The sequence below is a fragment of the Macrobrachium nipponense genome, chromosome 13 (assembly GCF_015104395.2).
Source record: "Macrobrachium nipponense isolate FS-2020 chromosome 13, ASM1510439v2, whole genome shotgun sequence".
Lineage (NCBI taxonomy): Eukaryota > Metazoa > Arthropoda > Malacostraca > Decapoda > Palaemonidae > Macrobrachium > Macrobrachium nipponense.
The window spans coordinates 16,251,125-16,276,893 of record NC_087206.1 but is presented as its reverse complement, the minus strand read 5'-3'; the positions used below and the strand labels follow the sequence as shown (position 1 = coordinate 16,276,893).

Below are 25,769 nucleotides of genomic sequence, written 5' to 3'. Positions count from 1 at the left end.
ACTAACAAGTAAGAGCACAAACATTTGAAAAAACAACGGTTAGGTAACAAGCTAGTTCATATTATGAATGATCAGGCGGTTGAGCCCTCGTTCTTTCCAGAATTCGTCTTGATCTTCGTGGGGGAATGTTTCTATTGTCAACTGCTTGTTCTCTGCTGGTTGGGTGGTTTGTTGGGGGAAAATGACCTGAGTGGAGTAAACAGGAGAGGAAGCAGCATCGTTATTGGCACATATATTTCTAAAGTTTGAAATTTTCCCTTTCCTACATATCTCTTCACAAATAGCTGTATTTTTCTGTAATGCCAGTATTTCTGCCAAAGGTCTCGTTTAATGAAATTAACGCCCCTTCTACTACTCGTCTCAAAGTCCTGTCGTTACATGCAAAAACAACCTTTGTACCTTTAAAATTTATTGCGTGGTTTTTCTTAAAGGTACAAAGGTTGTTTTTGCATGTAACGACAGGACTTGAGACGAGTAGTAGAAGGGGCGTTAATTTCATTAAACGAGACCTTTGCAGGAAATACTGGCATTACAGAAAATACAGCTATTTGTGAAGAGATATGTAGGAAAGGGAAAATTTCAAACTTTAGAAATATATGTGCCAATAACGATGCTGCTTCCTCTCCTGTTTACTCCACTCAGGTCATTTCTCCAACAACCACCCAACCAGCAGAGAACAAACAGTTGACAATAGAAACAGTCCCCCACGAAGATCAAGACGAATTCTGGAAAGAACGAGGGCTCAACCGCCTGATCATTCATAATATGAACTAGCTTGTTACCTAACCGTTGTTTTTTCAAATGTTTGTGCTCTTACTTGTTAGTTCCTTGAGGTGACATATCACATTTTAGTGAAAAGACTACAGTTGATGGTCGAAAGCTTTAATCCTGCACAAGATATATTTTAAACTACAAGAGGATTTTACTTCATTGTGGATTGTATCCCCATATATATATATATATATATATATATATATATATATATATCTATATATATATATATATATATATACACGTACGTATATTTCACTAATTATCTTATTTCTGTTTCATATAATATCTTAATATGCTTTCAAATATTTGTGTGAATACACATTTTCTATTGAAAATTTAAAGCGGGTATAGGAAAGTAATGAAGAAACCGTACATTCTTCGTAGATTTCGAACCCACGTGTACTATAAGGTTAAATGCGATATATAGAGAATCATGGTTAGATATCGGGATAATAACGGATATAGAATATTCTGAGCGAGAACTCTGGATATATTAGAATAGGATTTTCCAACATTAGGTTAGAATCATTCTTATCCTAGGCGTTCCTTTGATATGAAATATTAGGTGCTGGTTTTTCCTGGTATTAATGTTGATATTCTAAATCAGATATTCCGGATAGTAATTTTCTTATGAGATCATTGTGATAATAATAACATTATTATTTTTTTAATATTGTTATTGCGCGTATATGAGAGCATGAAAATATTTTATAAAGTGAAAATCAGATTCTTCTTTTAGCATCGTTGTCTGTTATTTCATAGAATTTAAGAAATATTCCGGTCGTTTGATGCCAGAGTTGAAAATGTTGCCCTTTAGAAGACGGTACCACATTAAATCAGTCTCGCATGTCCCCCATTCTCTCTGCCAGAGGAGCAGATAAAGGCCATGGTCAAGACTACAGAAGTCTACACGTGTGAGAAATCCTATACGCCATTCACCCTTTAAATGAAATGTTCTCTCTTTGCCTTGCATGAGCACGATTTGGGGTTAGTTCTTCCATTCTTTTTTACCCAAATAAGTAAATATTTTATCCATCCTGTTAGCGGAACGCGGAATTCCCTCTCCTTCTGTCACCAAAACGAGACTTTGTCTCACACAGTTCTGTGCTGTCCGAACTGGAAGTTCACTCTTCTTCTCAGTGCTATCAGAATGAGACAGTCTCTTTATTCCTATGTGTTACGAGAATACATATTCTCTCCCCTCCCGTCTTTTACTGGAATGGGAGTTCTTTCCTTTCTTATAGTCTGAGATTTCAAGATAAGAAGTTTTCTTACTCTCTATGTCATAACGCAGTGTGGAATTCTCCCTCTCCCTCTGTTACTAAAGTGTAAAAATATCTTCCTTGTTATGTGTTATCAAATATTAAAAAATTCCTTCCTCCATAACCTAGAACGCGAAATTCAATTACTTTGAATTCTCTGGAATTTTTAGAATAAGGAACATTCTCTGCTCCACTGGTATAACCGAAAGTTAGTAACATGGAGAATGCTCTTCTCTCACTTCGATAACGCGAATGTATATCTCTAAGCAATAAACTCTCAAGTTTGAATATTAGATGCGACACTCATGCTACTTTCACTTACTTCTCTGCGGGTAATGATTTTTTTCTGAATCGAAGAGGTATTAGACGAAAAAAAGAAAAAAAAAACTATATTTTTATTTAATTAAAATTGCTCTGACATACAACGCATGAGCGGATCATAAAACAGGAAATCGCTCAGTATCAGACGTGAAACTCAACTCATGCAAAAAAAGGAAAAGAATATAACAAATAAAAAAAAGTAGTATAAGAGTAGTAACATCGAAAGACAAACTGCGAAAGGGAAATAACATCCTCGCTATAGGTGAATGGAAAGCTTTAGACCCCTGAGACTACCATGGACCTGCTGCAGAAAACAGATTTCGAAAAAATTGGATAAACTGCAGTTTTCAGACCAGACCTTATTCCATATACCTAGACCAGACCTTTACGGATAATTTCTTAAACCTTAAAATCTCAGAATACGTATAATCTATGTGACAGGTATTTTGTCTTCCTGACACGTCCCTAAGCCTATTGTTTTTAGAAGAAAGTCTCTCTCTCTCTCTCTCTCTCTCTCTCTCTCTCTCTCTCTCTCTCTCTCTCTCTCTCTCTCTCTCTTTAAGGAAACAATTAAAGGTATTTATAAATGTCTACTAAACTCCAGAATGAATAAACTTTACATAATATTTCCAAAGTCTGAAGATCGCATATTCAAAATGGTTAGTTTTGTCTGCAAGTAGTTATACACTTTTCTAAGTAAGGAACCTTAAGTGTGTCAGAATGGAAGAACAATTATCACAAAAGACCAAAATCGTACTCAACATAAAGAACACATTTCTCGCTAAATGTAAATACTTTTCGTTTGTATGCAGTGTGCAAATTTACATAGGCATTTATTCAAAGGTTATTGTGAATAGATTAATTTTTAAACATAGAACAATAATGCTTATTTAATGTTTAAACGCTCCCTCCTTATTGTTAGTACAGAATCACTCAAGGTGTAAAAAATTGCAAGCTGATGCCATCTACTGGAGCCCAAGGGAAACATGTCCAACCGGCATCTTTATACTGCTTCTTTGGTAGGGCAGTAGGGAGGCTCGTTCCTCACTTTTGAACCTCATATCAAAAATAACTGGGTTTATATTTATCCACAGCGTTAAACAAATTGATAACTGTTCACTCTTACCTGTTTGTATGATTTCAATTACTCTTACATGAATACCATACTGATGTATTGGAGTAAGTAGAATGAAATGCCAAAGTAGTTTATTCAATTGTACGCTAATGCATTATCTTTTCACGTGAACTCGCTCACAGAGCTAAAAAATTAATGAAAAAATATGAAAAAAAGTTAGGATACAGCAAATTATTTTTCTTAGTTAACATGGGGCCAGGGAGAACTTCGTTATCATTCATGAATGTAAGATCCAAGATGAAATTACAGCTTTATACTAATATTATACTCAGTTGCATAATGCTGGTCAGATCATAATGTTTCGTCACTCAGAAAAATTACAATGAACAAATTTGATAGTCAATATCTTTAGTTTTCAATACCTTCATGTGTGTGTCTTTTATATTTAGTCCGTTATCAGAAAGTGGAGTTCCCTCCCTTCCTCTGCCACCATAATACAGACTCGTTTCATAAAGAACTTTGCCCTACAATGGGAAATTCCCTCTTTTCTTCAGTGCCATCAGAATGAAAAATCTGTCCCTTCCAACGCGTTACCAGAAAGACGAGTTTTCCCGCTTCTATAATGTGAATGTATATTCCTATACAATACACTCGCAAGTTTGAAGACTAGATTCAACACTTATGAACTGTGTTGAAAGACACTCGTCTCTTCTTCGGAGTGAATGGAAGTGGGTTGTATTGTCCATGCTGAAGAGAATGATTTCTACACTGAATAGGAGACAATTTAACTCGAAGCTGCTTCTGAAAATATATCTTAATCTTGGATCTATTGTTACCGGCTTATCATGTGGCTTCATTAATAAGCTCAGAATCATATCCAAATGAATTTCATCAATTTTCTTTCCCCATTGGGTAGCTTCATGTCGTTATTATATTATGTATGAAATCTCCAAATTTTGATACAAATATACGTGAATTTTTAAAATCAGAACCAGAATTATAAGCTCATGCTTAAGAAATTTGCAAATATGAATATAATACCAAATATTAATACTCAGAAATAAACGTAAAGGCAAGGCCTTTACCATAAATCATATGAAAATTGAAGCATAAATGTATTAGATTTCATGTATTCATCTATGCGTGATCTGATTAAAAAAAATCCCGTTGCTTTGTAATTCTCAAATTCTTAATAAAAATGATTCATGTTACTCATATCATTGATTATGCATGCAAATGTAGTTTGGGAGGCAAAAACCTTCGTTTATCGTTTCAGTCTGATTTTTTAAAATTTATTATCGACGATCAACTTGATTATACTTTAGTGAAACACCGTTTTCACTTACTGTCAATTTCTAGTCCTTTATGCAAATTAAGAGGAGTGCAATTCTGTCCGAAAATTAAACCTTCTTTTCAAGAGTTTCAATCTGATTCTAAAAACTGTTCATGCAAAATAACACTTATTAACGGGAGAATAATTCCGTACAAAAAGGCTTGTCCAGCTGATGTCTAATTCTAATATTTTTGACTGAAAATTACTAAAAATGTATTGGAGTGGGACATAGAAAAAAATCTTAATTTCCTTTTGCCGTCTAACAGAACATTCAGAGGAAACCTAATGAGTCAGAAGACTTTAGAATGGTAAAGCTTTGATTTCAGCAGCGTTAGCAAATTTACATCGTTGGGAAATGTGACTTGAGAAAAATGTGCTCTAAACATTGCTTCAAAAATATCCAAGCAGTAATTACAAAAGAGTAACTTTCTTGACATGCCTCTTATTCATTCAGAACATTTCTATTATTTTAACAGATTTTTTAGAGACAATGAAAAAACGACCTATAAAATTTCATTTCAGAAGTTGACGAATATGTAAATAATTTTTACCCTGAAAAATCAAAAGCGAACTTTCCTCTTTAACTCCATTTGCTACTTTTATTTTCTTCAGAAAAAGGAAAATGTTTCTGACCAATAAAAGTTGAAAGAAGGGGTCAAATTTATTGCTATTATTCTGAAATTCAAACGCAGCTTTTGCTCGCGGTCGTCTGTTTGCTCATATCTGCTTCATGGGTGATATCCTCCGTTTACATTCTTCAAAGGAAAAGAATTGTTGAGCCTTTTCGGTGACTGATGCATTGCTTTCAATTGCTGGTATATTGTTGTAAGTTTGAATACCATTAATTTTTCTTTTTTCTGCTTGGGTGTATTTTATCAGTATACTACTATTTATGTGTATGGTAATTCATTTTTTAAGACTTCAGATGGTCTGTGTTATGCCATGATTGATAATCTTTGTGACATGATGATTTCTATTTTCTTATTTCTATTCTCATTTTCTTCCTTTTATGTCAATTCTAGTGATTTGGATATGCGTTTTGGAACACAGGTAGATTAGAGAGAGAGAGAGAGAGAGAGAGAGAGAGAGAGAGAGAGAGAGAGAGAGATGAAATACTCTATAGTTACCAGTTGGAATAATATGTTGGTATCACATGCGAGGTTTCCCATATTCAGTCTATTGTAAGGTTGATAGACTCCTTTTGATCAACCTGAACGGAATTCACTACACAGAAGATGATCTAATTAAAATGACATTCCGAGTATGAAACATATTTCATCTGCGATATAATTTTGAAAGGGAAATCATAATGCCTCTTGTCATACATGCTATTTTTCCTTAGTGATTTAGTTCTTCCTCCTTAACTTCATGTATGATTACTTCAGGTGTTACAGCTGTTACATAGCAATTGCTCTGTTATTTCATTTATTCTAACATTTTGCCTCATTTTTCTTCATTTTCCTTGGTCTAGCTGTATGTACTTATTTTGATAGTTTCTCTTTTCTTATTGTCATACACACATATACACACACACGTACACATACATAACACCACACATACATACACATATATATATATAAATATATATATATATATATATATATATATATATATATATATATATATATATATATATATACATATATATATACGTATATATATATATATATATATATATATATATATATATATATATATATATTCGTTATATATATATATGTATATATATATATATATACATATATATATATATATATATATATATATATATATATATATATATATATATATATATATATATGACAGATTGGGAGTGGTGGTCCACCAGTTTCATCTTGACCACTATATAATGCATTAAACTGCAGAGCCACTCTCAGCGTGATGAATATATTTAAAGTTTAATTGGAAAAATATGGGCGAATGATTACATTTTGAGAGTATTTTTACTTTATATCTTTTGTATCATTTATATAAGCCTCTCTCTCTCTCTCTCTCTCTCTCTCTCTCTCTCTCTCTCTCTCTCTTAACGATCCATTTATCAGAAAAAGTCTTGCTGCTATCTAAATGCTATTTTTTCGAGTCATTCTCTCTCTCTCTCTCTCTTTTCTCTCTCTCTCTCTCTCGCTCTCTCTACTCTCTCTCTCGTAACGATCCATTTTCAGGAAAAAGTCTTGCTGCTATCTAAAAATGCTATTTTCTCTCTCTCTCTCTCTCTCCACGTCTCTCGCTCTCTCTCTCTCGTCTCTCTCTCTCTCTCTCCAGTTTTCTTAATATCTAGAAAGTATTGCCCTCTTTTCCCCTGCCTTCCATTGCAATTGCTTCATCGCCTGTAATGGAAATGGGTACTTTCTATGATGAGATGTAGTAGCTGTCGCAGATCCATTTCTAAATATGATTTCTAAAACCAATATAGCTACTAACGCAAAATTTCCGGGATTCAGGTATTCAGCTCAGAGATATAGAAAATCATTAAACAAAGTTTCCAGCCTAGGTGATGGCGACCTTACAAACTGTGAAGCATTACACCAAACTACTCTTTTAAATCTTTTTGTATAGTATATACTTTTAATGGTAATACATGGAACAGCTGATATTGACAAATGATACGATGGTGATTGGTTATAAAGATGAGGAACCTAGCAAATATTACAGCGAATGTTAGAAGCGCAATAGATTTTAATAACAACAGTGCTAAGGAAGATATGAGTCACAAAACAGGTGGAGAAAAAAGTTAGCATGATGAGGTACCTTTCAGCTGAAGTGTGAATGTGTATGTACGTATGTAAGTATGCATGTGTAATATATATACATACATACATATATATATTATATATATATATATATATATATATATATATATATATATATATATATATATATATATATATATATTAATAAGATAATTTTAATACTTGAAGTTTGTTACAAAAACTCTGAAGACCTTAGAGCGAAACCCTCAGGATCTGCACAAATTTCCATCCAATGAAACACAGGCAAAAGTTTTTTTCTTGGTTGCCACTTTCACAGAGTTTAATTTAAACGTCAAGCTGAAGTCTTTTTCATTCCACCAGAACTTTAAAATTTTAATTCCAGATCTTATTAATATTTTCATAGCATCGTTTATTGTATATCCTCGAGAGCCGGCATTTCCAGTAGCCTTGAATATTGCAAGGCAAATAATTGCGATAGAACTCTAATTTAAAGAATTATACAAGAAGCGGTATGATATATGACACTGATGTAAAATATTCACCCAAATATCAAAGTATGAACTAAATACTTGATTATTCTAGAAAAACTATTCAGTTAATTAAAAAAGTGAAATTAGACGTAATTAGGCCGTACCTAGAATTTCACGTATGTTACTTCGATGCAATTTTCCCACTACGGTGACTAATTTCAAAATATTAAATAATAATACAATAATATCTGTGATAATATTATGTATATGAATTTTAATTAAACGCATTTCGTCCGCCGTTTGGACCTGGGCCAGATCCGAGACCAATAAACCTCAGGGGAATCCAAATCACTGTTCGCTAATGGAAAAAATGCCAGCCATCAATCATTGTTAACTAGCTTGATTGCATAAACTTCTTCAGTGAGATCAAGAAAATCTCAAACGGAAAATCGTCTACGCAGCAGTTTTCACTTCTTTCTGAATGCTCATATGTTATATTAAATCATACCATCAATATTATGTGCAATGACTGAAATAAAAGGATTGAAATAATTTATCAAAAATCAGAAGACTTTTTGGGAAGTTCTCTTTATCGTTATTGGATTTAATAAAGCTTTCAAACGCTATATCGTATTTATTTGGCTGCTGATATTTTACTGTAAGCAATATATCCATGACTTCTTTTAGTTGATTCAATTACAACACTTTAAAGGTTGACAGAGGGCTGATATGGGCACAATTGTCATTGTTGATGACGGTGAAGTCTTAACCTTGGATATTCAAGCATACATCCCTCCTGTTATAACCCTCTTGCTCCCTGATAATCAATACGACCACTCCTGTACTTCCTTCATCCAGCAAAAAGATTGTGTAAAAGTCCTTTTTAGCTACCTCTTCCATTGAGCTTGTATATACTATCCTGAACTTGTTTCCTATTTAGAAAAAAAAATATAAAATTACGATCTACTGGGAATGAAATTCAACTTTCCATCGTACACTCTCTGAAATGGATTTATTGCTTTTTCTCGTTGTGGACAAAACAACGCTCTCCATCTCTCATTTCCAAATAAATTCTCCTTTTAAACTTATGAAAAGCTCCTGATCCCGGAGTGCTGTTTAATATTCAATGTTCTCGGGGTTCTTGCAACTATAGAGTTGACAAATTAAGTGATATATGTACTTTACCACAACTTTCTAAATTAATTGACATGCAGGTCTTCCGTAAAACAAGATCTACTGGTGATTTTCTTCCATAGCCTGGCACATCGTCCCTTTATTCAAACTTCCGCTTATGAATTCACTCCTTTCTTCGATTGCTAACGGCAAAACATACGATTCCAACCCACCTCGTGTAAAGTGCAAAGAGTTTTGTTCTTTCACCTACGGTCTCCTTGTTTACCACTGACCTTCTTTCATTAATTCTTCCTTTATTCGTATTTTTTCTAATGATTAAAACCTCTCCATTGAATCTGCATACATATACCACCCCTCCGCCGTTGTTGTTTCCATTCAAAATCCAATTATGCCTTTTTCATTTGATAATTTTTTTTTTTATCTTGCGACCTCTTCAGAATGGATGGCCCATCAATTCCGTTCTTGTTAAACCCACCTTTTACTAAACGTTCCTTTTTCTCGTTTTCTTCTTGCATGAGGTGGATATTGGTAATGCTACCGGACCTGCTGGACTTTGTATTAGAAAATAATGATATTTAAAACCGATGGTCTGTCGGTTCTTTTGAGACTGAGATTCATATCCATCTTATCGCCCGTCATCAAGCCCGGGGAATATAAGTATTTTGCATAAAAAGTTGAGACCAAAAATTGAAAGTAAAATCTAGTCTGGCCAGAGGGAAAAGGAATGTCCATGAAAAATTTTTCTTTCTTTCCCATTCTCAGAGCGAGATGCAGAAGTGCTGCACCATTTTTAGGATTCAGGATGAATCATCTGGGGAGTCCGACTAGACTAGAGTTTTCATGGCTAAAAACTTTTTGTACAACTTCCAAGAAGATATTTCTTTTTTAAGCGGAGTGAACCATCATAATGTCACGAACACCAAGTCTTCCTTCGCTGGAAGATGATTAATTTTCTCTCACTCAAAGAGCAAGGCTCGAGGCCTTTCAAAGTCGTGCACTTCTTATTAGAACTTTGAAAGAAATGTATTCTCTTTTAAGATCTCAACCAGGCCGCGAGTTGTTATATACCCATGATAGTACCAAGACCAAGTAAGAGAGAGGAGTAGGAAACTGGTTTGTCGTCCCTATATGTAAGGTATTAAGCATTATTGTTATTTTTAATATAATTCTGCTGTGAAAGTGAGTGGATCATAACGGGATGATTATGCAACGAGAGAGAGAAATAGAGAGAAACTATAGCCCTTGATGTCAATGCATAACGTTGTTATTTTCCCTTTACTCAAAATCTTCAAAAGGATTTCTTGCAACAGTAATCTGCTTTTTCTGCTGATGGAACTATAATTGGATCTCATAAACTTTGGAGTTTCCGAATGGAAGCTGTTAATAGATTTCTGTTAGCCAATAGACCGTAGTCTTTTTTTAAATCTTTCTATGACAAGGGTTGAATCGCTAGTCGATGAAATCCTACTGCGTGTATAACATCGCATCCGCATACAACTAAAACTATATGAGTGGTAACAGCACCTGTAGGAAATGTTGTGGGTAATAGAACATGAAACTTCAACAGCAACTACTGCAAAATCAACCTTGATAAGTATAATCTTTATCAAACAAAATTGTATTTCAAAGGTTAGATATTAATTACTTTAGTGCTATTATTCCCCACTGCTTCTATCAAGTATACAATATATTCACGAACGCATTATTTTAGTACCCTCAGTCATTAGAAATAAAAGAAATCAAGTCAAATGAGTAAAGACTATTGATTCATGTACATTTTATAAATAAAAATGTCCAATTATATATCAGTCTCACCTATTTAACAAATAAACAAATAGAACAGAAATGTAGAAAATAATGAAGATATATATTAATATATTTGGAATAGTTTGAAGGTTGATAGTAATGATGTATAACGCTTGGATAGAAGCAATAAAAATATAAGATATAAAAATATTTATAATAGCGCTGTATTAATAATGTCCGGCTTAATCTCAGCCTCTCGCGGAATCCAATTAATCTGGCTATATTCTCCCGGCAATGTTTAACGGATCGTTATTTTTATTCTTTAACTAAAATATTTAGGTGGATCATACATATTTCATAGAATTTCCAACGAAATATTTTTTCATGGCTTTTTGTTTTTAGTGAACATTCATTTGCAAAATAAAAAGTAAACTTTTATTTCTAAGTTATAATATTTCGTTATATATATATATATATATATATATATATATATATATATATATATATATATATATATACATATATATATATATATATATATATATATATATATATATATATATATATATATTATATATCAATATATATATATACATATATATATATATATATATATATATATATATATATATAATATATATATATATATATATTGTTCAAGATTTTAAGCCAGAAACAAGGAAAAATAGTCTTTCACCCAAGTTCAATGCATCTATGGCTATATACAAGTTGCCCCTTCCACTTTGGAATAATCCATTCTCCCCGTTCTCTTCTCCCATTGGTGCTTGGAATTACCCCCTGCGGAGCCAACACTTCAAAAGGCCTGGAAGCCAGCAGCTCGTCCTCAAAAGAACACCAGACCTCGGTGAGGTAAAATCTCCTGCACCCGACGCCGCCTTCTCCCCCCTTTACCTGCTCTCCCATGCTTTGGGAAGTCCCAAGTATATTTTAAGGAGAATACGACCAGCCCTCATTACTCAGGTACTGTTGGAGGAAGTTCCATTTCAGCCAGGGAATTGTTTTTACCTTTGTCAGGTGGATCAAAAACCGGTCCCCCCTTTGTGTTCCTGGACCTCTGTAAATTTATGTAAATATAGTGCTTTTAAAACTAGAGTCCAGCTTTTATGTAAATTCCTCCCTCCTCAGTAAGGCCTTATGCCTGAGTAGTTTAGTTTTTTTTCTCTTGTTCTGACCCCTCGTCCTCCAGTCAAGGCCAAATTTTTCAGTGTTAAATGTTATATATATATATATATATATATATATATATATATATATTATATATATATATATATATTGGGCTTACAAATTGACCCAAAGACTGGTGGAGGCAGAAATGGAGGACTATGCTCAAGGAGGCTAACCAGACATGGACAGAGTGGGCAGCCAAGAAGACACTGGCACTCTGTTGGTGGACGAAGGCCTCCAACGCAACATCTGTTGAGGAGGTCTTAGAACTCTTTCAATTAGAGGACTTTCTTGCCTACGCCCCCCTTGATCTTGCCACCCACTTGGTGGACAAGGCTCCTACGACTCTTTTGGAGTGCTGTAAATGGGTAGATGCCTATGACACCCACCATCCATAGCAGAGTTCCTTAAAAAAGAAAATACGTCCTGCTCTCCCCCTCACTCCTGCTGCCACCTCTCAGCCTACCCAGCGCCCCAATAACCTTCCTCGGAAACCTGTATGTGGGCATTGCAACAAACCAGGTCACACCACGGAGCAGTGCCTCTCAAAAGTAGATCCTCCTCAGCAAGCTGCTGCCACTCCTCCAAATGGACTACCCAATCATTCTAATAGCAAAAACAACGGCCATTGGAACAGAAACAACAGGCCCAGGCCTGATTTTAGCAAGAGTTTCTGTGATACATGCAGAGTGCATGGGCACACTGCTGCCTGGGCGGGATGCCCTAAGAAAGCTCCTGTTTCTGCCGTTGCTATGGCCGTGGCGAATCCATCCACTCTAGGCCCCCATGCTCAGGGTCCCATATTTGTCGCACCTCCCAGAGGTCGCTATCCTGCCCACCAGGTCCGAGCTTTCGACGACACTGGTGGGCAAGTATCCATCATCCGAGAGGGCAAAATTCCTTACAGGGCTAAGGTTGATAGGAACCAGTTCATCACGACTGAGAGCCTCAACCATGTCAAGATGTTCCTACCTACTCTCTGGTTGAGAGTCACATGACCTCACCGTTCGAAGATATGTACCATGGCAGTAGCAGCCTATATACCAGGAGGTTATGATGTCCTGCTAGGACATCATATTGGGGCCCCTGCCCTCACATAGCTCCAGACCCGTTACACGGGCCTCCAGGGACTACCTCTGCACAGCCAGTGCCAGGCTCCATTTCTCATGGATGTTGAGCCATGTTCGAGTCCTTCCACCAAGTCAGGAACGGCCTTAGTGCCAGTGCCAAGGCCAGACTCGAGTCTTCCTCCTGGATCTCTAAGTCCCGGTCACTCTCCCTCCGCTGGCTTGGTCCCACTACCCATGCTGGCAGTCAAGGAAGAGCCAATTCCAATAGGAATCTTCCAGGACACCCATGACCATAGTGGACACTCCCCCAATGGTGCGGCATTGCAGGCCGCCCCAGAGTCGGTCCTCCCCACAGGAAAGCCCATCTCAAATACCATTTGTCAGGAGCTAACCGGTCCTGGAGTAATGACTCTGCCAAATCCTATTTGGCCAAAGAACTCAGGGAACCGAGCTACACAGCATTAGGCACGGGGACGATTGCCAAGGCCCCAGTTGTCGCAGCAGCTGGAGCAGATGCCCATTTGGAATCTTCAAAGGGCTTGGATCCTTCAAGGCCTCCCGTGGCATCGTCAAACCGACCTTGGAGAGGTTGAAGGAAAAAAGGAAAAGGGGGTCGAGGTTTAACAAAACCTTACGAGAGAAAATAGCCTCTCTGCACTAGTGCCTGGCACAGTGCCACCCTCTTATAGAGAATTCTGATCCTCTCCATCCAGAAGAGAGTGCCAGATTCTGCCACTTCTACTTCTTTCTGACTCTTTGGTAACTTTCTTTTCTTTCCAATTTGTACTGTCTTTATCTTATCTTCCTTGGTTTCCTTTCCTCTTATTTACTGCCTTGAGGCATTTATTGTATATTTTGTGCTCTGCTTAGGCAGAGCCAAACTGCCAGCTACTCTGGCCTTGGATAAATTCGTATTTCTTTAGGAACTACTGTCGTAACAGTGCCACAATTGGCACCGTGCCCTGTTTTAGGCCCTTAGAATTCAATTTAACTTGGGAAAATTTTAGCCAGCAAACGTTGCTATAGCTTAGAGATAATTTTGAAGCCTGGCTCGTTTATACATTGGTTGATTAGCTTGTTGATTTTGTGTTATTCCCTAGTCTTTATATTTTGTGAGATTGCCATTGTCTTCGATAAAATTTACATTTGTGTGTGTGTGTGTTATCTTATTTAATCTCTATGAAGAATTATTCCATTAATTTTCCCCTTGTTAGCGCACTAATGTTAGCGCTGATGTAATTAATATTGTTAGGCGTCGTCTTGTTATGAGACAAAGTTACCTAACAAAACCGTAGGGCCATTAACACACCTGAACGCATCATATCGCTCCATCAGGGTAAACAAATAGTATGTGTTGCCTTAAACAATTAAGATAGTAGTATTATGTAGGCTGTAATTTACCTGTAGGTTAAGCCCATATATAACCAATTATTTGCTATTCATTGTTATTCTCAGTGTGACGTTCTATTTTAAGAGTATTCTTTATTGGAAATAGCAAGTTAATCTTTAGTCAAGTCACACTTCATTTTGCTTAATTTTCTGCCTGTCGAGTAAGACTTCATGAATATGATCATCGACTCAAGGGAGAATGGAAGGCTCAGTAATCTATATTGCAATTGGTCCTTGTTTCGAGCTTGTCTTGTCCATTCCAACCCGTCCAAGGTTGAAATGTCCTCTAGAATGGGGAGGTGTTCAAGATTTTAAGCCAGAACCAAGGAAAAAAAGTCTTTTACCCAAGTTTAATGTATCTATGGCTATATACAAGTTACCCCTTCCACTTTGGAAGAATCCATTCTCCCCGTTCTCTTGAAAAAGCTATCTCTTCTCCCATTGGTGCTTGGAATTACCCCTTGCAGAGCCAACACTTCAAAAGGCCTGGAAGCCAGCAGCTCGTCCTCAGAAGAACACCAGACCTCGGAGAGGTAAAATCTCCTGCACCCGACCAGACGCCGCCTTCTCCCCCCTTTACCTGCTTTCCCATGCTTTGGGAAGTCCCAAGTATATTTTAAGGTCCATAGTGCTGGAAATATCAAGGAGAAGACGACCAGCCCTCATTACTCAGGTACTGTTGGAGGAAGTTCCATTTCAGCCAGGGAATTGTTTTTACCTTTGTGGTACTAGTAATATCCCCCTAGTGAATTTAAGCCACAAAATAATTTTCGTGGCTTAAATTTGTGTAAATTTTCCAGTCATTTCAACCCCCCCCCCCCCCCCCCCATGAGTGGCCTTTTGATGAAAGAAAGTAGTGGGTAACGTTCACCCTCGTTTTGTGCCCCCCTGCCTTATGCCTGTGTCCTCTATTGCAGAAAAACGCTGCGCCTAGCTGTGGTTGAAATTGGAAATCCTTGAAGCTTGCAATCTTGATCCGTTGCACAAATCTCTAAACGCCGTGACTGAATTGCTCCAGCCACATGTTCGGGTGGATCGAAAAGCGGTCTCCCTTTTCTGTTCCTGGACCTCTGTAAATTCAATGTAAGAAATATAGTGCTTTTAAACTGAGGGCCAGCTTTTATGTAAATTCCTCCCTCCTCAGTAATATCAGCCTTATGCCTGAGTAGTTTAGTTTTTTTTTCTCTTGTTCCGGACCTCTGTAAATTCATGTAAATATAGTGCATTTAAAACTAGAGTCCAGCTTTTATGTAAATTTCCTCCCTCCTCAGTAATATCAGCCTTAAGCCTGAGTAGTTTAGTTTTTTTTTCTTTTGTTCTTTGACCCCTCGTCCTCCAGTCAAGGTCAAATTTTTCAGTGTTAATTGTTATATTATATATTATATATATATATATATATATATATATATAGATATTATATATATATATATATTTTTATATATATATATATATATATATATATATATATTTATATATATATATTTATATATATTATATATATTATATATATATATATATATATATCTTATCTTACCCCCCCCCAACAAAATTACACGAATGACAAATCTTACTAGGCCAATGAGTTCACATTAATACAAAAATATACTATTTATTTCCCAATCCAGATGAACATAAAATGGAACAAAATGTTTAATAAGTCATGCTTAAAAAACCAGTCTGACCCACAAAACACTGTAAATTATCATTCCACTTTTCTGGATTAGTCGAAGTAATCACCCCAAAGTCTCAATTTGTCAACCTCTACATTCTGACAGTCAAACTTAGAGAATCCCGTTTCTGGAATAATGACATGGGACCCATCTTTGATGGGCCTTGCCTCAACACCTGGTGTCCTCTGAACCGCTTTCCTCCCTATCTCAAAGGAATGTGTGCTTATTCTTAAGTGTCTCGAGCGGTCAGACCTATCCCATGCACGCACAAACGGATGCATACATCCCCCACACCCTAAGATCACCCATGGCAACAGTTCGAACAGCCATCAGCCCCAAAGTGGACACACATCAAATTCCTTTGTTTCCAAGAAGGCTATCTCTAGGGGTTCTCTGTCTCCAAGCCAGAGAAGCTGACATCACTTAATTCACTAACACATCAATTTATTCTTTAATATATATATATATATATATATATATATATATATATACATATTATATATATATATATATATATATATATATATATATATATTTATATATTTATACACACCTGCAGTGACGTGTGATGCATATATATATATATATATATATATATATATATATATATATATATATATATAATATATATATATATATATATATAAATATATATGTATATATATATTATGTATATATATATATATATATATATATATATATATATATATATATATATATATATATGTATATATAGTATATATATATATGTATATATATATATATATATATATATATTTATATATATATATATATATATATATATATATATATATATATATATATATATATATGTATTAGGTATATAATATTTTCATCACTTCATAGGAAAAGGAAAACAATGAAATCAACGTGAAATGAATCTACAGGGTAAGTGAAAATTATCAAAAGAAATCAAAAGAAAAAAAGATACAAATAAGAAAATAAATAGCTAATATAAGAAACACACACTCATATATATATAGATATATATATATATATATATATATATATATAGTATATATATATATGTACATATATATATATATATATATATATATATATATATATATATATATACATGTATGTATATATATATATGTATGAGTGTGTGTTCTTATATTAGCTAATTATTTTCTTATTTGTATCTTTCTTATTTGATTTCTTTTGATAATTTTCATTTACCCTGTAAATTCATTTCACGTTGATTTCATTGTTTTTCCTTTTCCTATGAAGTGATGAAAATATTATATACCTAAAATGTCTGACATTTCATCTGTCCAAATGAATTTATTCAGTTCCCTCTCTCTCTCTCTCTCTCTCTCTCTCTCTCTCTCTCTCTCTCTCTCTCTCTCTCTCTCTTTAATTAAGAAAGCAGCACATCCTATGCATTACTGACATGAAAATAGACTGTTTGTATTTACCTGTGGTTGGAATCTTTCCGCCCTCACCAATCTTAATTTTGGTATCAGAAAAGTGTTGTCTTGAAAGTTACCCCCGGTCACTACAAGAGTTGACTTTTAGTTCTGATGTCAACTGCAAAATTGTTTATCACTCTAAAGTGAAAAGCATTTGTCCAGCCTTTAGAGTGCAATGTAATTGAATGTAATCTATACAATCCATTGGCATTGGGGTGATTGATGTTGAATCGTTATTTCAATTTTTTAAATTCTGGAGATAAGCCTTTTATAATCTGGACTATTTGTTCGTATTAATAAAATCCACGGTGTTGGGGTAGTTTGGGTACAGAAGTTAACGGGGCAGTTTAAACGATGAAGTTAGACTTTTGTTAGCAGCCATTTCAACCAATGTTTATACCGTGTAAAAAATTGCGTATACGAGTTATCATTGTGGGGATTAATTATTGAAATCCTGACATTTATTCCACATAGAGAAGGGAAACGAGTAATAAGAAAAGTGATGAAAATATGATTTATTATTAGTACCTACCGTCTTGATGGTCCTTTTGATAAATGGAACGGGAACAAAACCCCTAAATCAGCCTCTGACTTAGAAACACAAGCCTTCAAAAATATGATTAAATGAAAAAGAGCTGGAATGAAGACATACAGGCAAAATATGATAAATGACAACTACTTACCATTCGGATAGTCCAATTCATCAGAGAGCGGGAAAAGAATGGGGAGAAGGACGTTGGCAGCCATGGTTGTTAGCCAGCCAACACACAACCAATTCCAGAACACTGACCAGGTTCCGAAGCGGAGTGTTTTGGCCTGGAAACTTCCTCTACTATTGGATCGAACGTTTCTCTTTGGTTTTAGGAAAGAGTTTCTGCTTCGGCACTTATCTATTATACGATTGGCTATGCTGACAGGTGACATAGGAATCTGAGAGTCGAGGACGTTTTCCCGTCACATTGTCCGTGATGAACTCTTCGCTACTAATAGACAATAATGTTTTCCAGCGTCAGTGTCAAGGTGTCTATGTTTTCCTCTATTAGACCCTTGTGTGGTGGATCACACGCACTGCAAGGTCGACACCACCTTCAGCTAAAGTTTCCTGTAATTGACGGATTCTACGATCCTGGAAATGGAAAGATAAATATTATGGTTAAAACGGTAATGAATCATCATGTAAAGTTTCTTAAATCATGACAGAAATCTCAGTAAACGGCCATACAACAATAAAATGTCTTGACCTATACATCCTAACATTTTGGAACCCCATGATTATTTCACAATTTTACGAAATGTAACGCTCCATTTGATACCGAAATAACGAATGCACATAGAAGAAACATAGACAAAGAACATGGAAGGGAAGGATTAAGAAAACATTAACACATGGGGCCATCCAAAGAAATACAAGCCTACACCGGAGCTTACGTTATTCACCACGACTTCATCCGTTACAAGCATTTCTGTTTCAGTATGACTAACCTTACTCAAAATCAGTCAAAAAAAGAGCGTAAGCTTATATAATAATAACAATAATCTGTTTTCCCGAACAAGTAGTGACTTGAGAGAAAAAAAGATAAAACTGACATTCATATTTGAACTGCTGAATCGTAAATGATGTCCTTGTTTAGCAAAATATTATTTCATGCGTGCATTTGTAAGGAATAAACCAAGAGGCCGTAAACTTGATTAGAATGCGTGTATGATCGCTGGAAAGCAAACAGAACAGAAATAACTCAACGTTGGAAAGATGGTAAAAGGCAGTTTTAGATAAAGAGCCGAGGTACCGTCCATTACAACTTATAATGAAAGAGAACAGTTTATTATTCATGTAAACATAAATATAAGTTCAGAGTAATTGTCATACGATGGAAATGATTATTGAAAAAAAATATGAAAATACAACCAGGTAAATGGCATTCGCCATCATCTAAAGAAATTTAGTGCATACAAGAGAAATAAATTTACCATTGTCATTTCTGTAAAAAGGAAGAATCTTACTCCGAAAATTAATTATGGTTTTATCCAGAACGGATTAATTATTAATATTCATCGTCACCAAAAAATATTTGTTCTAGAAATAAAACTCTATTTGTTCTTTTTCTAAAGAAAATAATAAAAAAAACAAAAACAATATAAGCCATAGTGCATTACAAATTTTCTTCTGAAAGGAAGACTAATTTACAAAGATAGCCATTACTTTTAACCTTTTATTCTAGCCATTTACATCACCAAGATTAAAGTGTTCTTTTCAAAAAGAGATTAACATTAGTTAGTTTTTTTTATATTATTTGATTTCTTAATTCCGGCTCTTAATGAACAATAATCAGCCTCCAGCGAGAAGTAATCCTAGAGACCTCGTTCCAATTGTATATATTTCATTACAACGTTCTCCTGATATCCAATTCACTTGGATCTACGTCCCACCTGAGCTCTCTGTCCTGATTGATAGACGTTTTGTCATACCTGGGAATTTACGTCAGCTGGCGGCACATTGCAATACGCCATAAATAACGTACAACTGCCGGAAAAAAACATTTATCTCAGAATGCATGTGGCGCACGTTGGGATGAATAAATTCGTATGTCCATCCAGAATTATTTTTACGCTCACGTTTGTACACGTGCGCTACGTGGACTTCAAGATAAAAAGTAATTAGTGTCACCAGGCATATAATCATACATGAAGCAGATATGTGTAATTACAGATGTAAGCCCTGATGCAGCCAAAATTATGCCCGTATGCAGTAAGGATCACTAAACCAACATCTCTAATACGTTATGAAAAGGTGCTTTTGAAGAAATGTGTTCGTACATAAGCAAGCAGCTATGCTTTCAAAATCACGCACGTAAACACATGACTACATATTTCAGCGCCATCAAGAGATGAAATAATTAAAACTCAAATTCAAACTCTTCTGTTTTACGTGGGCTCGGGTGAAACGTGTGAGCGTGATGAGGTGCAAATATTTGTCAATCTTGCTGGATTAAGGGTTAATTAACATTTTGAACTCCTCACCTGCTCTGATGCGATTCATTCACTGAAGGTAAACATTTTTCATAAATGCTTACCGTTTCCATTCTAGGTTTTAGTTTTCAGTAAAAGGAAATTATTGACATGGCTTGGCTGTCGGTTCGCTCTTTTTCTGTCCGCTCCCAGGTCTTAAAAACTACTGAGGCTAGAGGGCTGCAATTCGGTATGTTGATCATTCACCCTCCTCTCATCAAACATAACAAATTGCAGTCCTCTAGCCTCAGTAGTTTTTAAGACATTAATTCAGTACTCCAACTAATAATAATAATAATAATAATAATGGAGAAACAAATCCACAGTTATGTAAATGTACACATATTTAAGTTTAAAACAGAAAAGATAGCTTTCGGGAATCTGTACGGTTCCCCTTATCAATCTGACACGTTGCTATAACTTTACAGCGAAGTAAACAAAGCAGGAGTCAAAAATTAAGTGACTTGTTATTAAAACAATGGAACCGGTCGTCCAGTATAAATCAGGCAATGCCGTCGTTTTCTGATGAAAGCCCCGCCAATCGTCTGGAACGTCGAATTGGTCCTTGCCCAGTGCGGTCGTTCTGATGGTCCTCTTCAACAGCATAGGCGCCGGCAGCATCGGTTACTGGAGGTAGCCGAGTTACCTGAACGGGAGAAAGAGAGGCAACCGCAGCATCAGATGTGGCTAAAGAGACAACACTCTCATAATGTTCTTTATTCTTAAAGCCTTTAATATATTTCTTGGAAATAAGGTTGTTGGTGAATTTATCTTCCTGTGTGAAAGATTTATTGCCTTCCATGGAAAAACCACTGTCTATCGCCGCACCCTCCACTAGCCTTCTTATACCAACTTCTTTACTTCTGAAAATTACTTTAGAATCTTCCCAATTTATGCGGTGATCGAGCTTAAGACTGTGACTAACTAATACATTGTTTTCTGCATGTAACTGGTAAGCTCTTTGTGTTCCGATTCTAGTGGGCAACCCTCTACCACTTTCACCGAAATATTTAGTCACATTCTGAACAGGGAATTTCGTAAACACCAACTTGTTTGTGATTCGTTGTGCTATTATTATGTATAAGAAGTCTCTTAATAGTGTTATTATAATTAAAGACTATATTTATTTTATCATTGTGATTTTTGTTAACAGATTTCCTTATTCTGTTTAGGTGAGGATTAAAAGGGAGTGCAAGACAATTCGTAAACTTCTTTTTGTCGTTTACTTTAGATGAATCTATGTAGAATATTCTTCTGGCTTTTTTAAAGGCATTATTACCCTTCCTATTTTATTAATAATGCCTTTAAAAAAGCCAGAAGAATATTCTACATAGATTCATCTAAAGTAAACGACAAAAAGAAGTTTACGAATTGTCTTGCACTCCCTTTTAATCCTCACCTAAACAGAATAAGGAAATCTGTTAACAAAAATCACAATGATAAAATAAATATAGTCTTTAATTATAATAACACTATTAAGAGACTTCTTATACATAATAATAGCACAACGAATCACAAACAAGTTGGTGTTTACGAAATTCCTTGTTCAGAATGTGACTAAATATTTCGGTGAAAGTGGTAGAGGGTTGCCCACTAGAATCGGGGAACACAAAAGAGCTTACCAGTTACATGCGGAAAACAATGTATTAGTTAGTCACAGTCTTAAGCTCGATCACCGCATAAATTGGGAAGATTCTAAAGTAATTTTCAGAAGTAAAGAAGTTGGTATAAGAAGGCTAGTGGAGGGTGCGGCGATAGACAGTGGTTTTTCCATGGAAGGCAATAAATCTTTCACACAGGAAGATAAATTCACCAACAACCTTATTTCCAAGAAATATATTAAAGGCTTTAAGAATAAAGAACATTATGAGAGTGTTGTCTCTTTAGCCACATCTGATGCTGCGGTTGCCTCTCTTTCTCCCGTTCAGGTAACTCGGCTACCTCCAGTAACCGATGCTGCCGGCGCCTATGCTGTTGAAGAGGACCATCAGAACGACCGCACTGGGCAAGGACCAATTCGACGTTCCAGACGATTGGCGGGGCTTTCATCAGAAAACGACGGCATTGCCTGATTTATACTGGACGACCGGTTCCATTGTTTTAATAACAAGTCACTTAATTTTTGACTCCTGCTTTGTTTACTTCGCTGTAAAGTTATAGCAACGTGTCAGATTGATAAGGGGAACCGTACAGATTCCCGAAAGCTATCTTTTCTGTTTTAAACTTAAATATATGTACATTTACATAACTGTGGATTTGTTTCTCCATTTGAAGACTCGTGCTACTATGAGGAATTTTTAATAATAATAATAATAATAATAATAATAATAATAATAATAATAATAATAATAATAATAATAATAATAATAATAATAATAATAATTACGCATTAATTTACCTTATAAAACAAAGTTACCTTATGTAATACGGATATTTTCAGCATTCATAAGATACAAACTTTTTTGTATGCTCCCTGTGTATGCTCCCTTGTGTATACTATATTTTGTGCTTCTATAAGCTCCTTTTTCTATGCCCTTTTTTATATGCTCCTGTCTTTGCTCCTGTATGCTCTTTTCTATAGGCTCCCTTCTATAGTCTCCCTTATATAAGTCTCCCTTATATATGCTCCCTTGTGTATGCTCCCTTCTACGTGTTCCCTTGTGTATACTCCTTTTCTGTATGTTCCCTTCTATATGCTCCCTTCTGTTTTACTCACTTCTGTTTGCTCCATTCCGTAAGCCGCCTTCTGTTCATCTGTTTTCTCCCTTCTATATGCTCCCTTGTATAGGCACCCTTCTATATACTTACTTCTGCATGCTCCTTTCTAAATACTCCCTTCTGTGCTTCTATAGGATCCTCTCTGTGTACTCCTCCCTTCTGTCTGTATGCTCCTTTCTATATTTTTCCTTCTGTATGCTTCCTTTGGTATGCTCCCCACTGTATGCTTCCTTCTAAATACTCCCTTCTATAAGCTCCTTTCTGCATGCTCCCTTCTGTCTGCTACCCTCTGTATACTACCCTCTACTATATGCTCTCTCCTATAGGCTCCCTTCTGTATACTCCTTTCTGTATGCTCCCATCTATTGTCCCTTTTTGTGCTTCTGCATGCTCCCTTCTGTATGCTGCTTACCATATGCTCCCTTCTGTATGCTTCCTTCTGTGTGCCCCCCGCTGTATGCTCCCTTCTATATGCTCCCTTCTAAAGGTTCCCTTCTGTCAACTCCCTTCTGTATGCTCACTTCTATATGCTCCCTTCTATAGGCTCTCTTCTGTATATTCCCTTCTGTATGCTCCCGTCTATACGTTTCCTTCTGTATGTTTCCTTCTGTACACTCGCCGCTAGGCTGCCTTCTATAGGCTCCTTTCTATATGCTTCCTTCTGTGCTTCTGTGGAAATTCGTCCTAGATAAATGAACAATGAATTTCAAGAATTTGAAGAGTGTGCAGAACCCTTTATCAATATTTATACTTGGAAAAATTAATAATCATAATAATAAAAGTATGAGACTAAACATAAATGACAAAACCTAGACTCCTCTCTCTCTCTCTCTCTCTCTCTCTCTCTCTCTCTCTCTCTCTCTCTCTCTGTTCCAGTACAAATTATTGTGCAAATATCTGGGGAAATATTGATAATCATAAAAGTATGAGGCTAAACATAAATGACACAACCCAACCCAGACTCACCCCCCCCACCCCCCACCCTCTCTCTCTCCTCTCTCTCTCTCTCTCTCTCTCTCTCTCTCTCTCTCTCTTTATATATATGTTTTCGGTACAAAATGCTGTGCAAATATTTGGGAAGGGAGCTTCTTTCAATCGAAAAGTTTTATATTTTATTAAAGCAATTACTGATATTTTATCTGTTCAGTCAAATGATTCCCAATGACAATGTTGTCTCTATATCAACGGACAAATATTGTCTTGTTACGAAAATCAGATAATATATTTTGAACGGAATTTCGTATAAATACTCAGATCTATATTTGTCTAAAACGAAAAACATTTCCATCTTTCCTCTATGCATACTTGAAATTCAGAATCAGCATCATTTTCATGACGTTTGCAAAATCGTGTGGGATACAAATGCAGTATTTGAATGGGTTTGCAATAATTGACGAATTTACTTATAACTGCAGAAGACAGAGAAAATGCACGGCATACAAGATTATACCACCATGATAATTATAGGAGTAACCCTTTATCAACAGAATCATCATCGTTGCATACTAGAAAATGTCAAATGACTTCAACAATTAAATTCAATTATATCATGTCAGACACGTATTCATTTATTGTAGAATGGACAAATGCACTTCAGATAACATATATTATTTCTAGTTCATAAAACTATATGAAAATACGCAAAAATAAAAATTATAATTAGATTTTATCAATAGATTATCGTATTGATTAGGGCGACCACGTGGCAACTTGCAGTCCTTTCCTAGAGAGGGAATTCGATGTATTTTTGTTCAAAATAGAGGGGCTGACTCCATCTATTGATAGGACGACGGCATTTTAATACGTGGGCGAGTAAGGGTCTCAGATTATTATTATACTTCTATTTTTCTCGTAATCTAATGGATCAAATCAACTGGAATATCTGCAATACCCTTTTATTACAATAACATTGCATTACATGCAAATATCTTAACTTGTATAATATTAATAAGAAGTTATAATATCAAGTGAAGACCAGTTTCAACAACATTAAAGATTCCATCGTCCAACTTAGCGCCACGTGGATGTAGGAATGCCAACAAAAAAGTAATCTTCATGTATTGTCACTGAGAAGTATAAAACGATTCGGTTGGCACATAAAAGTATAAAAGACTAATGTTCATTGTTTATTATTTTTACCTTGTTAAATTATAAATAAAATGGTACATTTCCGTGGATTATCTCCGTCCAAAACATTGCAAGTTGGCTATTTTGACACACTGGGTCCAAGGAATTTAAGTAATACCAATAAAAAAGTAAAAATTTCGATTTATCATAGAGAAATATACAACGATTATCAGGAAAATTTAAAAGTATATGAAACAAACATGTATTATTTATTATTTTAGTATGTTAAATAATATTTAAAGTGGTACATTGACGGCAGATTCCTTCTTTGAGAGTCAAGATGGTTGACAATTTCAACTGCACTAGAAGCTGAGTATGACAATATTTTGTAAATATATTCTA

General features: G+C 35.4%; 1 protein-coding gene across 3 annotated transcripts in view; it reads right to left on the bottom strand.

Annotated features, from left to right (window-relative positions):
- Positions 1–25,769, bottom strand: part of LOC135225661 (neural-cadherin-like) — a 272,106-nt gene that overhangs the window by 155,374 nt on the left and 90,963 nt on the right. For all 3 annotated transcript variants that reach the window (XM_064265000.1, XM_064264999.1, XM_064264998.1), the window contains exon 2: positions 18,260–18,702. In XM_064265000.1, coding sequence (XP_064121070.1) covers positions 18,260–18,500 — 241 coding nt within the window. In that variant the 5' untranslated portion in view covers positions 18,501–18,702. The remainder of the gene's footprint in view (positions 1–18,259; positions 18,703–25,769) is intronic.